Below are 14567 nucleotides of genomic sequence, written 5' to 3'. Positions count from 1 at the left end.
GCATAGCATTAGACTGTCTTTTGTGTTTTTCCATGGCCAGAGTTGAGAGTAAAATGGGATATAAAAGCAGGAGGGATTTCTCAGCCATGGGTGTTGTTTTGGGACATAAGTGGTACATTCTGACAAATGAGCTGCTCTGTTTAAGAGGAAGGAAAGGAAGGGTGGTGCTTGACTGGAAAGAGGCCTAAAAAAGTTAGGGTCAGCTTTAACTTCTGTTTTAACTTACAAATGTGCTTAAGACTGTCCTCTTAAAAGGCAGACAAATGTTCCAGTTTTGCCCTGAGAAACAGGATAGAGCTGAAATCTTATGAACAGTGTTAATGAAGGGAAGAATTTGTGTAAGTAAGCTGTAACAAGCCAAGGGGAGAAAAAATTCTCCTTTACAACAGTCAGCCCCATCTGTGTGTAGAATTAATAATATTTTGAAAATACAGACATCAGGGTGGAAAAGTCTCTGTCAACAAGCAGACTGATAAAGCTTAACTGAATATGAAACTTATGTATTTTATTAGGGTGTTTTCTTCCTACAGTTGCCTAGATCTAGACTAAAACAAAGGAGAAGGATTAAAATTATTGTGTGTCTTCTGGAAGATACAGCGCTATTAGAATTATAATCATTGCAAAAGAATTTAAAGACTAGTTTAATATTTTCCAAAACCTTTTTACCTTTTAAGATATACTTTTGTGAAACATACCTTAAGAGCTCCAGTGCCTGAATTTTTCAACAGTAGAAGTGTAGTTTAACCCTAGTATTGGAGAAACCTACCAAAAATAGCCTGAAAGAACATGTGCTTTTTTCCATTGTCTTCAGGCCAGCTTTAGGTCTGTTCTTCGGCAAATTCTGTAATTGATTCCTGTTCCCCATTTCAAGACAGGTGAGGGAGAGGTGAAGTCAGGCTGATGAGTAACTGCAGTACAGTCAGAAAACTGTTTCAGTGGCTGCAAGTGTTGTTACAGCAGTCTGTTCTTTATGAACTCTGCATTAAGAGCATTCTAAAATTCGAAGGTTCCTGATTCCCTGAGTTACTGCACACTGAGTCTTCCTGAAGAGATTTAAAAAAAAAAAAAAAAAAAAAAGCGCTGAATATATAACAGAGGCCTGTCTTATTCTACCAACTTTCAGAAACTTAGAAATTGTATAAATGGTAGTCTTGGACTACAGTTCCAACTTTTAGGCAGAGACTTTGCCCAGAGACAGCAAGGTTTGTACCACAGCTGGAAGTAGGAATAGAAAACAGGCTCCTGATGGCTAAATCAGTGGTTCACTTGAAAGGTCTCTTCTCAGAGTATGGTCCTGTTTCCTGGGGTGATGCTCCATCTGGTGGTGAATGAATAAAGAACATTGCCACAATGCAGTTTTAAATCAGGTTTTTCTTGAGGCTTTTAATGTTAAGCCAAAAAAAAAAAAAAAAAAAAGTGCAAATATGGATCAAATTTGCCCTGCCTAGTATAGGTAGGAGTGCTTGTTTTCTCTGGTGCATTTCATGCTTATGTTTCACCACTGATTGTATTGGGGAGCTCTGATTCCATGGCTAAATATCAAGGAATTAACTTCCTCTGCAAGTGCTATAGACATGGTTAGATTCTTTGCTGTCACCATGAGATGTGTCAGAAAAATATTTACAATGAAGAAGTGAAGCAACTTTGAGAAAACAAATAAAACAAATCACATGCATAATTAGAATTTTGACTACTTGCTATGAATTTTGCATCTGTTTCTGTATAAGCCAGCAGCAATATATGTGCTTTGTTTCTTCCTGTACTTTTAAATTTTTCTCTGGACATGGTGGTGAGGGCAGATGTAGAAACAGGTAGGGCCATTGTGACAAGAATCTTTCATTCTAACTAACAATTCCTGTTGCCTTAGAAAGGAAAACAATTAGGAAAATGCCCCAAAATGGAGAGAAATATATCTGCCCCTGTCACAGTTATGAGTTTGGCATGGAAGGGTATGTTTAGCCTCAAAGCTACTGATCCAGTGATCAGTAGACAGGATTTTATGGTTTTTATACAGGTTTTCTTTAAAACATGAACTCCCTAGTATCTAGAAAATAGGAATGGGAAAATTACTCTAAATGTAGGAGGATCAAAATAATTTGTATTACATAGAGCTTGTTATTGTTATAGACCTTATACCTCTGACTATACCTGGGGAAAGGAATTTTAGTATTTTGTGTGTGGAGAAAAAAAGTATATGTGTGTGTATATAGATATATATATAATATGTTAAAGGCAAAATAGATGAATGTATGTATCTTTGTTTCTCCTCAGATTTTTTTCTAAAATCCTCTTCTCCCATTTTAAAACCACAGTGTTGAGATAAGATGTATTGTTGGGAGACACGTTAGAAGACCCTGGAGTTTCTTAAATTCAATTTCCTTAGACAAACTGAATGCCTGTTTCCTCAAGCACCCTAACTAGTGATCATATGATAGGATTTCACAGAGCTAGTGAAACTCACCCACCATAATCCTGTGCTTCAAAACTGAGAAAGAAAAAGCACTTGTGCTTGAGAAGCACAGTCTGGCCATCCACACCTGTAGAAATGAATCAGTTCTTAATTTCAGAGCAGTTGTGAAAGGCAAAATACTGATACTAAAGGGGGATAGACTGTTCCCTCTGTGAGTTCCTGATCTGTAAGCTCAGTCACAGCAAGAAAGAAAAGTAATTTACAATGATGCTCTCAAATGTGTGCTACATTCAGTGAGCTCAGAGACAACACCTACTGAACCCACAGTGGCTACAGCACTGGGAGAAATTCTTAATCTACACTACTGAATTGTTCAAACCCCATAGAAATACATATTTTCATTTACAGCCCTAATGGCTGGAGCAGGGGCAAGAGCAGCTAAAGCACTCATGCTGGACTTAGTGATCCTACCCACAAGGTCTAGTCTGGCATGTCTGGCTTCCTGAAGCCCAAACAACAATCCCACCAGCATCTGGAATAACCAGAATGCAGCTTTGGTCACAACAGAAGTAGCTTGTTATAACTAGAAGAGAGAAGAGTGAGCAGAAAAGTGACAGCCTGTGCTCAAACAGGGCCCTTGGGTTTAAATACCTTTGGTTCTATGACTCACTCTTCACCAACCATATTGAATGGTGAGGGCCGTGGAAAGTTGCAACAAGAAGTGGCAACATGCGGATTATTTCATAGAGGGCAGCTCTGGGCAGTCAGATGAGGAAGGTGTAGACAGTACCTCTTTTTCTTACAAATAAATCACTCCTTTGCTAATTAAATTGTGCTGATGGAGTGAGTCTGCTACATCATGTAGACACATAGTCCTTAACTCCTGATGTCTTGTGAAGTGTTAATTACTCATTTCCACAGCAGCCAGATCTTTCCTTAGAAGTATGAGAAGCTGAGCAATGACCACTCCTAACTTCTATTTGGTCCCTCTTGTCTCCTCTGATCCACTTTTGTCACCAGCTATGTGAGGCATCTGCCACCTGTGTGACAAAAACATCCTACAGCAGAATTTGACAGGTCACATGGAATGAACCTAATGACCCATTCTGATGAGGGAGTTTAGCCTGGGCCCCTGCTAAATTCCCTCATTGCTGCTTCTCTACAAGCATTTGGCCTACAAATGTGTCTTTAAGAAAATTAAGCCTCTAGTCAAGCAGGCAACCCAAATTTTTCAGGGCTTGGGTCTGTGCCATGGCTTCCAGGAAATAACCCTGAGCCTTGTTCCATAAATTACCTGGGAGAGAATTAGTTTAACTTTTCAAAAGCTGTTCTTGCAACAGTTTTCCTGGGTTTCATCAGTCTGTTTGCTTCCTCTTCTGGGTCCCAGGTTGAGCTCATTCCTTTTATTCTTTGAGTCCCTCTGCTTTTATGCAAGGGAAAAGTCCATTTTGAGCTGAGGCAGAAATGACATAGGGTGTCATTGAGCACGTTCAAAGAACTGAGTTTCTGTTCTCAGGATAAGTGTACCTAAGGCTGACTTCGCTTGATAAAGGACTCCTTACAGGCTTAATTCCCCAGTCAATGAAACTAGTAAAAACTTATCATGCCAGTGGTTTGGGAACAAGTCTTAGTCCTTCATTACAGAAAGTAACTTTAAAAAGCAAGATCTATTGTTAAAAATAGTACTTCTGAGCAAGCTGATCTAGTGAACAGAAGGGCCAGCTGGAGCTTACCTATGAGATACCTAGGCACATATGGCCAAAACCATCACACCAGCAGAAACTGCATTTGTCATGAGAGCCACTCGGACCACCCCAAAGTCCTATGGATTTATGAGCAAATGTGACAGCCTTTGGTGCTAGTAACCTAGACAGCATTATCAGACACCCCACATCTCTTTCTAAGAGAAACAAGATTTTACTTTCTTATTACTGGGAATAATTCTTCTAGCACAGCCAAAGTTCCTAAAGATTCCTCTTCATTTCACTTTCATACAGGAAAAGTTAAAGACAGGTACTCCAAGATTAAGCTCAATAGTGTCTTACTGCCAAAGAGGAAAATACTCCTGTACCTTTTATATGAGCTGGGGACAGGGATATTGGTTGTCCACAAAATGGGAGAACTTACAGTGCAAGTACAAGCAGGAAAACCATCAGCATATTTGCAGTTGCCCGATTACCCTTGAAATGAGGTAAGAAGGAAAAGTCCGCATTCAGTTTGTGTACAATACCCCAAAGCACCACACAAGTATGACACAGTGCTGCCATTTTTCATCTTGTAATTTTTTCCACTTTAAATGCAGTTTCAAATAAATATTTCTACATGGAACATTGATTTCTTGTTGCAGCCAAGCATTTAAATTAAATAAACCAACATGCAGACTAGTAATTTTCATTGATTTTAATTTTAAATACTGTTCAAGAGTAATATAAAAGTTACTAGTTTGTCTATTTAGACTAATCGTTGTTTGGGTTTTTCCCCTCCTCCCCCCCAGAAATCTTCAGTAGAGTTACTTGATGCATCTTTCAGGTAACACTCTAGAAAGAACTCAAAATGCGAGAATTTAAACTTATGTTTTCCAAAAGAGAGGGTTCTGTGTCAGACGTCTCTGGAAGTTTTCATACCTAGAAAAATAAAAATAAAACAAAAATAACAGCTGCTGCATATAAAATTGTGTTTTTAAAAAGGGTACAAATAATTTAGTCTATGCAGAGAGCATGATAAATTACATTTACTGCACACCAGGAAATCAGTAAATCCCAAATCAATTTGCATATCTAGAATATTTGCAGTTAGACTTGTGTATTTCACCAAGATGAATTCTGTTAAACCAGTATCCCAGAAGAGACTCATTCAAGCTTAATAAAATTGTAAGTTAATTTAGATTGAACATGTGGAAAATTTTCTTCACTGAAGGGGTTGTCAAACACTGGAACTGGTGGAGTCACTGTCCTTGGTGGTATTTAAAAGACATGTGAACATGTTTTATTGGCCCTGGGTTTGTGGTGCACCTGGCAGCAGGAGGTGAATGGTTGGACTCCATCTTAAAGGTCTGTCCCAACCTAAACAAGTCCATGAATTATAAATTACTGTTTTATGCATAACATTTTTGGGCTAGAAAATCATGAATGAATGTATAAATCTGAGGCTGGCTGGTAATGTTTTAGTAAAATCAAATAGGAAAATGTAATTCTCTAACATATAATGTAAACATGTATGCACACATGCTGTCCTAATTTCACTTTCCATACTCACAAAACCAAGCAAACCATAAACAAACAGCATCAGAATTCATTGTTGACACAGAGTGAAGAAATAGGCAAAATACACAATTTCTGTGCCTTTCTACAAGAAAAAATAATAGAGAAGCCTATAGGCTTTGAGCCACAAAAGTTAAACCCCCCGCTTTTAATCCTCGCGAACCCAAAATGTAAGGAATCAAAAGGTACTGGCAATGAAACAAAGGAAACCACAAAATACTATCCTACACCTCATAGTTCACAGCCCAGCTTAAGTGAGGAAAGACTGAAGGTCTTGGTTTAAAACCCATTCAGCCTCACCCAGGCACTGACCAGTCACATCACAGACCCTACCCACATACAGTTCATGGAGTCTGTAGTTACCTTCTAAACACAAGGCATCTGCAACAAATTACACTCCCAGACAATACATATGTCTCTAATCAACTGCTTGCATATTCATGAGATCTTACTAATGATAAAACTGTATTCAGATTGTCTCAAACACTGATTTAAATAGGGCTTCGGTTAATACTGCAGAGGCTAAATAAATAAGGCCAAACTGATAGGAAAGACATTTTCAGATAACCTCAAGAATTACCTGCAGTTCACAATTTATCTCCAGACTACACAGGCTATCCCCAGACAGTTATTAAACCAGTCCCTGGAAAACAACTCCCAGAGGGACTTGTGTATTTATACTCAAGGATTTTGGTGACAGAACCAGGTCAACTAGTAACATGATTTCATCACCTCTCACATATTCTTAAGCAAGGCAACTATGCTGGAACTATGTCTAGGAAGAGACCAAATAAAACAAATAAGCATAAATTGACAGGTATCAGTATGCTCTGTCTTCCCACAGCTCCAGAGCATTTGCATTATCAGCAACACAGTGCAAATGTACATATGTCAAAGGCAACCTTTTTAGAACCAAAAAAGTTTCACTGGTTGCATAACACTTCTCTAACAAAACAAAACAAACTAAACAAACAAACAAAAAAAAGCTGACAAATAAATACAAAAACAGTGGGCAGGACCTCTCTATATTAGAAATAAACAACAATTTAAACCACTTCTGCATCATCTCACTGAATACCATGACAGTAGTTCAGTTCTTAGAAATGATGGTCTAATGCCTAGAAAAAAACCACATTTGTTACTAGAGATCACTGCCATTACCATTTCAGAACTACATTTGCAGGAATGAAAGCTTCAGAAGGATTTGGGGTCATCTGTGCCTGAGTAACAGCAAACGAGGAAGCAAAGTTATAGAAGTTATCCAACATCTTCTGAGTGAACTGAAATAAAAAAAAAAAGAAGATATTTTAAGGAAGTTCTTTCTTCAATTTGAACTTTTGTGAAAAAGTTTAACAGATATGCAGCTCCTACATGAATGAAGTAATATTAACATTGTCATCTAAAACACAGTGGGAAAGTGGATGTAGTAGGTCCAGAGACAATGATCAAAATATCCTAAGCTTAAGTCTTGCCCTCAGATCTATTCAGCATTCAGAAATCATTTTAAGAATCTTCACTTGCTCTCTGCTCAGTTTCATCCAGCTGGACAAACAGCCTTGGGAAGAACATTTTCTGTTTGTAACAGAAGAGCTGTTTGTGTGAAAAGCTGTCCCTCTCCTCCAAATTGAATAATCAGAACAACTCCATACTGGGCCAAAGCTGCCATTCCAGCTCCCAGAAAAACACTTGTTAAACGATTGGAAAGGTCTGCAATATATTTACAGGTCATCAGACTCCAGTGACAAGACAATTTCCTTTAGCACTCGCCTAAGAAGGGCTGCTGTCCTGGCATCTTCTACTACAAGATCTTGTGGGGAAAACACCTAAAGGATGCACAGGGCACTCCTAAACTATAGGACTAGGAAAGAAAAGAGTGAAAGAGAGGCCAAGAAATAGCAAGGCCAGTGTGCAGAGGATGAGGCTGTAGGACATTCCCAGCCAGTCTACAAATATACAAGTCTACAGTAACTCCTTATTTTCTCTATTAAAAAAAAAGATTATGCTTTGTTTTGATGGGAGAACAAGGAATTTTCATATGGAAAATCTCATAGACAGTGATATGATACAGGAAAACAAAGCCTGAATTAATAAATGCAGTCTTGTACTCCCCTCTGACAAAAGGAGCAGAAATCATATCCCAGAACCCCACCCGCAGGCTCATCTCACTCACATGCAGAACTCTATGGTTTTGTCCTACTTCTTTTTTATATACGTTTATACACATAAAGATATATTCAATCATAAATCTTCATAAAACTTACTAAAAATGTAATAGGAGAGTAATTTCTTCAGTTAGGTACCAACAGATGATTTTGCCACTAAAAAATACTTTTATTACTATAATGCAGCAGTTCCAAAGAGCTGGTGTCAGAAATTAAATGAAAGCTATCCATTATTCACAAATATGCTCCCAGTCATATATGCCCTTCCTCTGCAATCTGCTCCCTAAAAGGTTTCCTTCCACTTTGACCTCACACATTTTCTCTGTAGGAGTAAGTAGTACTTCACCTTTTGGGTCAACTGCATTCCTTGAAGGCAATTACATTTTTCAGTTAATATGTTCAGAGTTAGATGCTGATCTTTTTTTAACAGAAAAATTCACTTAACTGAGAATAACATTTGTAAAAACATTATGGAATCATGAGATGGGTTTTTTTTTTTCTTTAAATACTATTGCCAGAAAAATCCATGAGCCCTCTTGCAAATGACCTGATGTGGTATGTTATTCCTCATAACTACTACTGCTAAAATGAACATTGATGGAATCAGAAATATTATTTAGGTGTACTTAGCCCCTAACAACTCCAGAAAAGCTCAATTAACTGTACTATACAAAAATAGCTGTTGGTCAACTCCTAGTCATGGTAACTTTCTGAAAGAAACATTACCTATTTGGAGCTACAATGTGTATAAACTGCTAAAGAACATCAGCCACAGTATCAAAATTACTGTACAATTACCAGTCTCACTCATCAAGCACCAGGAAAGAAAGTCAAAAGGTAAAAAAGGCCTGAACAAAAGCCTCACCAACTACTGAAATGTTAAAAGAAAATGCCAGAGCCATTAGGGAAATCAAGACCCGCTGTGCAGGTCTAGCTTGCCTTGAACTGCTGTCAGACTGCCAACTAACTGCCAGAGCTGGCTGAGGATTTCCAGAGGTTCAAACTAATGGACAGGCTGGGTTAAAAAATGGCATATATTGTAGCCCAAGGCCTGATCCACTGCAAAGGCACTGGGGAAAAACAAACATTTTTCTGTGGGAAAGGACATAATTTGGTAGTTTTGAAGAACTACATCAGAAGGATTTCTCCAGGGAAAGTGGTACATCTTAATATCTCTCTGCATCCATGTCCACATTTGCCTTGTGAGTGATTTTTGACTACATACTGAAATTTCAGCACCTACAAATCACCAAAGATCCACTCTCTTACATGTATTTAGTCATAGCTGCTCCTATAAGAAGTATCATAAATAATTTTAGTGACACTGACACAAAAGTTAATCTCTTGGCCTCATGTCACTGAGGATGCAAATTCCAGTCTTTTACAGGAGACAGTTTTTCAGTGTACGATAGCAATTTCATAGTATCAAAGCATCCAACCAAATGATTTGACAATTACTATGTTGCTTACAATCCTACTGCCACCCCCAGCAGCATCCCCTACCAGTCCTCAGTTAGTGCTTCAGAGGCTCAATTCTTGAGACTTCCACAGAAACAGAATTTCTGAAAACAGAAAGTCCAGGCTACCTCTGTGAATGAATCTACTGATGACACAGCAGCACTTGCAACAGGAGTCTGCTGAGCCAGGGTCTCCAGCAGTTCCACTGAGATTCCAATCTGAGCCACTGTTGGTGTCTGTGGGAGGTTCATGGCACCAAAGGGATGCTGACTTCCCTTCCCTGAAAGCACCATGAACAGCACACGTTAGGTTTGGCACACACGTAAAAGCTGTGTAACTTCAACCACCGTGTTTCTCCTGTAGAAGGTATTCCCCAGCTCCCACCAGAGGGATCTCCCTATCCCAGGAAATACAGAAAAACCACAGTCCAAGCAAAAGTACACACAAGCACAACAGATGGAACAGTGTGACTGGTACATTTAAAAAGCACAACAGATCATTAGGAAATTTAAAAAAACACAAAAACATGACTTTACAGCTCCCTATGAAGTAAAGGGATTCAAGAGGGAATATGATCAGTGAGTGAAAGACAGCAGAACTTTCTCTACAGGAGCCAAGCTTTTAATTCACATTTTGGCAATTGCAGATAAACAGGAAATATGCAGCACTGCTGCAGTTGTTTGATTCACTCATTAAAGGCAGGTTCTAGTGAGACTGCTCTGAAACAGTAGACAGCACTGGTTTTGATCCCTCTGACTCAGCAAGAGCTGGGCAGCCTTAGATCTCATCCAAACTGCTAAAACCCACCAAAAGCAGCAAAGGTCAAAGAAATAGTCATGGAACAGAAAGGCCTCTGACTTTTCAAGTACCACAAAGAAAACAGGAACCATCCCCAAACCGCATGCCACAAACACAGGCATCATCCCAACCCTCTGCCCTCACTTCTGACCTTTCTCAATCCATACTTTCAGTCCTAGCTTCAGCCAAGGTCTCTGCAAACAAGGACAAACACTCAGAGTCACTTAAATCATGTACTCTTCTGTCAGCACCTCTAAAGGAAAATACTGGAAAAGGTCTGTGGGACCACACTGCTATCAGTAAACAAACACTAATGCTGCACCTTTGTGGGAACACAAAAGTCAAGTACCCTCTTAACACACAGGCAATGCTTCTGCAGCACTCTCTGGCCCCTTACTAGCAGGAGAAAGCAAAGCTAATCAAGAGCTGTCCTGCAGACCAGTCAGCACTATTTTGAGCTACAAGAAAGGCTAATGGACATCAAAAGCACTGTATTGCTTAGTCAAAAACTCAGCCAGCAAAAACAATCTGACAAGTAGAACTGAGATCAAGACCGAAGACCTCAGGAACTTGACCATTCCTCTGCAGAGACACAAGGCACAAAGAAGCAAACAGACAACCTATATAGAAAGAACTCACAAACTCAGCATCCTTTTCAATTGAAGTGCTACTCCTCACTCCATATCCTAAAACTGCAATGCAGTGTTACCTTATGAGTAAAGTACTCCTATTAAAATGTTACTTTAACACAAAGTAAGTAAGAAGAGAGCTCATCTCCTGAAATGCTATTTAGAACCTTTTCTGAGAAACGCCATTTAATTGCTGTATGATCTCACATTTGCTGTTCGATGCTTGTTTGATACAAGCTATCAGAAACCAAGTATCAAGTTCATTATTAAAAGTCCCAACAGCAACAGAGCTGCTACAAGCTTTGCATCTTGTGACCTCTTCACCTGAGAAACTGACATTTGAATAAAAATGCAACATCTTCAAGCAACAGGCTCTGTTTCAATGTATGATTACCTTAGCCAGTCATGATACATACAACAAAACACATCCATTCTAGTCACTTTCCATAAACTCCCATAAAACCACAGCCTTGGAAATATGTCTGCCTAAAAGTGTGAAATAAACTCATCCATTGCCATCCTTACACCAAGAGAAATACACTCCATGTTTTCCATGCTTGGCTCTTGCAATTAGCATTCCAAACCTTAAAAATGCAGGGAATGTTAATCAGTACTGAAATACAAGCTCAGGTTTTTGTATTCAGACCCTACACTCTCCAACACATTACATCACCACAGAGCAACTGCTATCAGAAAAGTATTTTTTCCACCAGTTTTTTCCCCTTCATTGAACCTTTAATTCAATGATTGAGCCCTCATTATCTTTCAGCCCAACCATAATAAAATCCTTACCCATGTGTAGGCCTCAAATGCAGGGATCATATTAGAGCATGAACAGCATCACAGCAGAAGAGTCTGTCATGGAAAAGGCTCTGCTGTAACTCTTACCTCACTTGTGAACATACTTCCAGTAAGGGTGCAAAGTAGAAGTCCAAAGTCGTTTTCTACTTCTACACCTTCAGGTACAACTGAAAACCAAAAAACTTTACAATTGCAAGGCATGGAGCATTTCTAAGCCCCTTCTTTATGCACAAATGAATGAAACTCTGCTACAACCACTGCTTCCCAGGGAGCTGACAGGGACACACCTTTAGTCCTCTCAACCAGGTATTAAACCCAAAATGCAGAGTTCAAGTATCAGCAATGTCTCTTAATGATTCCAGCTCTCTGTTATGTAATCTTCTCCATCTTAAAATCGTTTATGGCCATGGAAACTTAGATTGTGTAGCTTAGACTGAGTCCATAATCAGAGCTAAGCTGCAGACAATGGGAATGGCAGAGCTCTCTGCTCCTCAAATCAAGCACAGCAGTGCCCCACGGCACTATGTCACCAAGTTCTTCCCTGAGAGCAGCCCTTACAGGGAAACTATGGCTAATCATGCAAAAAGCATCTGAAAATGCACCTTCCTCCAAAGTGAGAGCACATACCAGTGAGTCTTTCAAATATGAGAAACATAAGCCAAAAACCCTGGTGATATGCTTTAGGTTACATTAACCACACAGCTTTGGGATACACAAAACCCCCAAACACTTCCTGCAGGTGCTCCCTCTTCTGAAAAAAGCCCAATTTTTTGAGGAATGTGTATGATTAGAATTAATTTTGCTCTGCAGATCAAAAGCCCATATCTCAAGCATACTGCCATATCCAGGACTGACCTAAAAGAAAGCATGCCATATTATGAATTAATATATTTTAGCAGAGCAACCTCAATGCTGAATTCAACAGAGATTCAAGCTGAAGATGTAGACTACATCTAAGCCTACAAAAGATGTGTACTACTTCATCACTGTAACATTTTAAGCTGCTTGACTGATGTATCTGTCCCTTTTATACAAAAAAGGTGTGCCATTGGAATGCCTCATCATTTTTATAATGCACACAGCACACCCCTCGTATTCAGGAAACCACACGCACACAGAGACATACACACACACCCTACTCAGTGTGTGAAAAGTACTAAAACATTTGGAAAGCTGCTTTCCAATGAGGACACCCTCTGTGGACAATTCTGCAGAGCAACTGCCCCTGGCTGGGTAGCACCAGAAATCACTGCCAGGCTCTACTCCCTGCAAAACCTGTCTGTGCTACAAAGAGTACAAGCACGTAGCAGAGGAAGCTGAAAGAAAATGCTGCTGGCATGTCTAGACAAACACATAAAAACATGGTAGGGAATTTACAGGATCATTTTTCCTCTATGCAGAGGACAAAAACACATCAAGTCTGCTTAGAAGAATTTCCAGATCAACACCACACACAAAAGATGATGAGAGTGAAATTTCACAAGGAACAGTAACACACAGACTTCCATGACAATGACAGGCTGCTTCTAGTGCATCTGCTCAACACTATCTGAAAACAGAGTGTGATGCCTTTTTAAGTAGCTTTTTGTTCAAAGCAACCTTCACACATCTATCCCTTATGCATTCAGGAACGCATCTGTTACACCAATTGCTATGTTCTACCAGCCTTACCAGATTTCAGACCAGAAATTTTGAAGATGGCACTTGGCTTCTCATTAGTGACAAACCCCAGCAGCTGCCACACTGCCATCCCACTCTGGTCTGGGTAACAAAAATAGACAGATCCTCCCATTCCATCTGGAAATGGTATAGTTCCCAGCATGAAGACCACTACATGGTTGATGTTTTCATAGTCTGGTAAATCAAATACAAATTTGTCTTCAGCCACTTGCTGGGGTGCAGCTTGTACCTAAAGAAAACAAAATCTTTATTAGTATTAACATGTTTTTCATCTTCATCTGTCTGCGAATTTCCTTTCACAGAAATACACCTAAAGTGGTACATAACAAAAAGTGAGGAACGTACTAGCCTAAAGAGCAAATAGCCAGATAGAAGTCAAACACAGCAGAAGAACAACTGCAAAAAATATTACCAGAAAGACACAACAGTCTTGTTCTACCTGCACTGAACACATATCCCACCCGGGACTACAGGATCAGAATACCTTCGCTCCCCATGTGCGTAGGAGGAAAGTAGGGTGCAGAAGAGGTTGCCAAGTCACTAAGAAGTGGCTGTTGACCACCTGGCTGGCACAACCCCAGGATCATGGAAACCTGTTCACATAGGAAATACAATAGACCTTGAGAAAGGCAGCAGAAGGATGGCTGAATGCCAGAGCAAAAGATACCCTCCTCTTTACCCGAGATGCCACATCCTTGCAGCCAAGGCACAATCTAGCCTTAAAAAGCGTCTTTTAAGCTCCCAGCTTGTCTCTGAGGAGACAACATCGCCGGGGGGATGGCAAGGGCCTCCCGGCAAGGGCGCTGGACACGGCAGCAGCCTGCGGGGAGCCGGCCGGGCAGGCGGGCCCGGCCTGGGCCGGGGGCCCTGCGGCAGCTCCACCCCGCCCCCGAGCGGGTTGAGGGCCCCGCCCGGGCCCGGGCAGCGCTCACCAGCCTGCCCGCCACCAGGCAGCCGAACATGGCGGCGGCCGGCGAACCCCCTCAGACGCCTCGCTACTGCCGAGCCTCCATGGGCGCCGTCCCCGGAAAGTCAGCACGCCCCGCTCACCCCGGCACTGCCGAGTCACTTCCGCGGCGCCGCCGCCGCGGACTACAACTCCCGCGGTGCAACGCGCGGCCGCGCGCAGGCAGTGTGGGTGGCTCGGGGTGGAGCATGACGGGAGATGTAGTTCTTCCGCGACGCCGCCTGGCAGAGCCCCATGGCAGCCGTGCCGCTGCCCCGGGGGCTGTGGGCAGGGGTGCGCTCAGCAAAAGCACCGCAGATCCTTCTCCCCTTGTGCTTTAGCTAGGCTGAGTTATAATGGACCCCTGATAATCTACACGTGGCGTGAAATCAGGCAGCACAGGAAGAAAATGAACAGGGAGAC

The 14567-nt window shown here is 40.9% G+C and overlaps 1 protein-coding gene across 5 annotated transcripts; it reads right to left on the bottom strand.

The window, feature by feature from the left end:
* Positions 1-4671: 4671 nt before the first annotated feature.
* Positions 4672-14301, bottom strand: HIKESHI (heat shock protein nuclear import factor hikeshi). Of its 5 annotated transcripts, XM_085574580.1 has the most exons (6): positions 14131-14246; positions 13683-13791; positions 13190-13372; positions 9419-9570; positions 6832-6950; positions 4796-5034 (listed from the first exon to the last, which is right to left on the bottom strand). In XM_085574580.1, the coding sequence occupies exons 1-6, from the start codon at positions 14158-14160 to the stop codon at positions 4980-4982; spliced, it is 648 nt and encodes a 215-aa protein (XP_085430706.1). In that variant the 5' UTR covers positions 14161-14246; the 3' UTR covers positions 4796-4979. The 5 variants fall into 5 exon arrangements, with proteins under 5 accessions (XP_085430701.1, XP_021391884.1, XP_085430697.1 ...); XM_085574575.1 differs by lacking the exons at positions 13683-13791; positions 14131-14246 and adding an exon at positions 14249-14301 and having other exon boundaries at positions 4672-5034; positions 13190-13427; XM_021536209.3 differs by lacking the exon at positions 13683-13791 and having other exon boundaries at positions 4672-5034; positions 13190-13427.
* Between the last annotated feature and the right edge of the window lie 266 nt (positions 14302-14567).

The sequence above is a fragment of the Lonchura striata genome, chromosome 1, assembly GCF_050655825.1.
Source record: "Lonchura striata isolate lonStrDom1 chromosome 1, ASM5065582v1, whole genome shotgun sequence".
Lineage (NCBI taxonomy): Eukaryota > Metazoa > Chordata > Aves > Passeriformes > Estrildidae > Lonchura > Lonchura striata.
Note: the sequence above shows the minus strand (reverse complement) of the source record. Positions and strands in the feature narration are given on the sequence as shown.

Excerpts from the sequence above, each read along its gene's own strand:
- HIKESHI (XM_085574580.1), bottom strand. The coding sequence starts at position 14,160 with ATGTTCGGCTGCCTGGTGGCGGGCAGGCTG. Across the intron at positions 13,373-13,682 it reads TACGCACATGGGGAGCGAAG|ACTATGAAAACATCAACCAT; the intron begins GTATTCTGATCC and ends TTGATTTACCAG. Across the intron at positions 6,951-9,418 it reads CAGTAGATTCATTCACAGAG|TTCACTCAGAAGATGTTGGA; the intron begins GTAGCCTGGACT and ends TTTTTATTTCAG.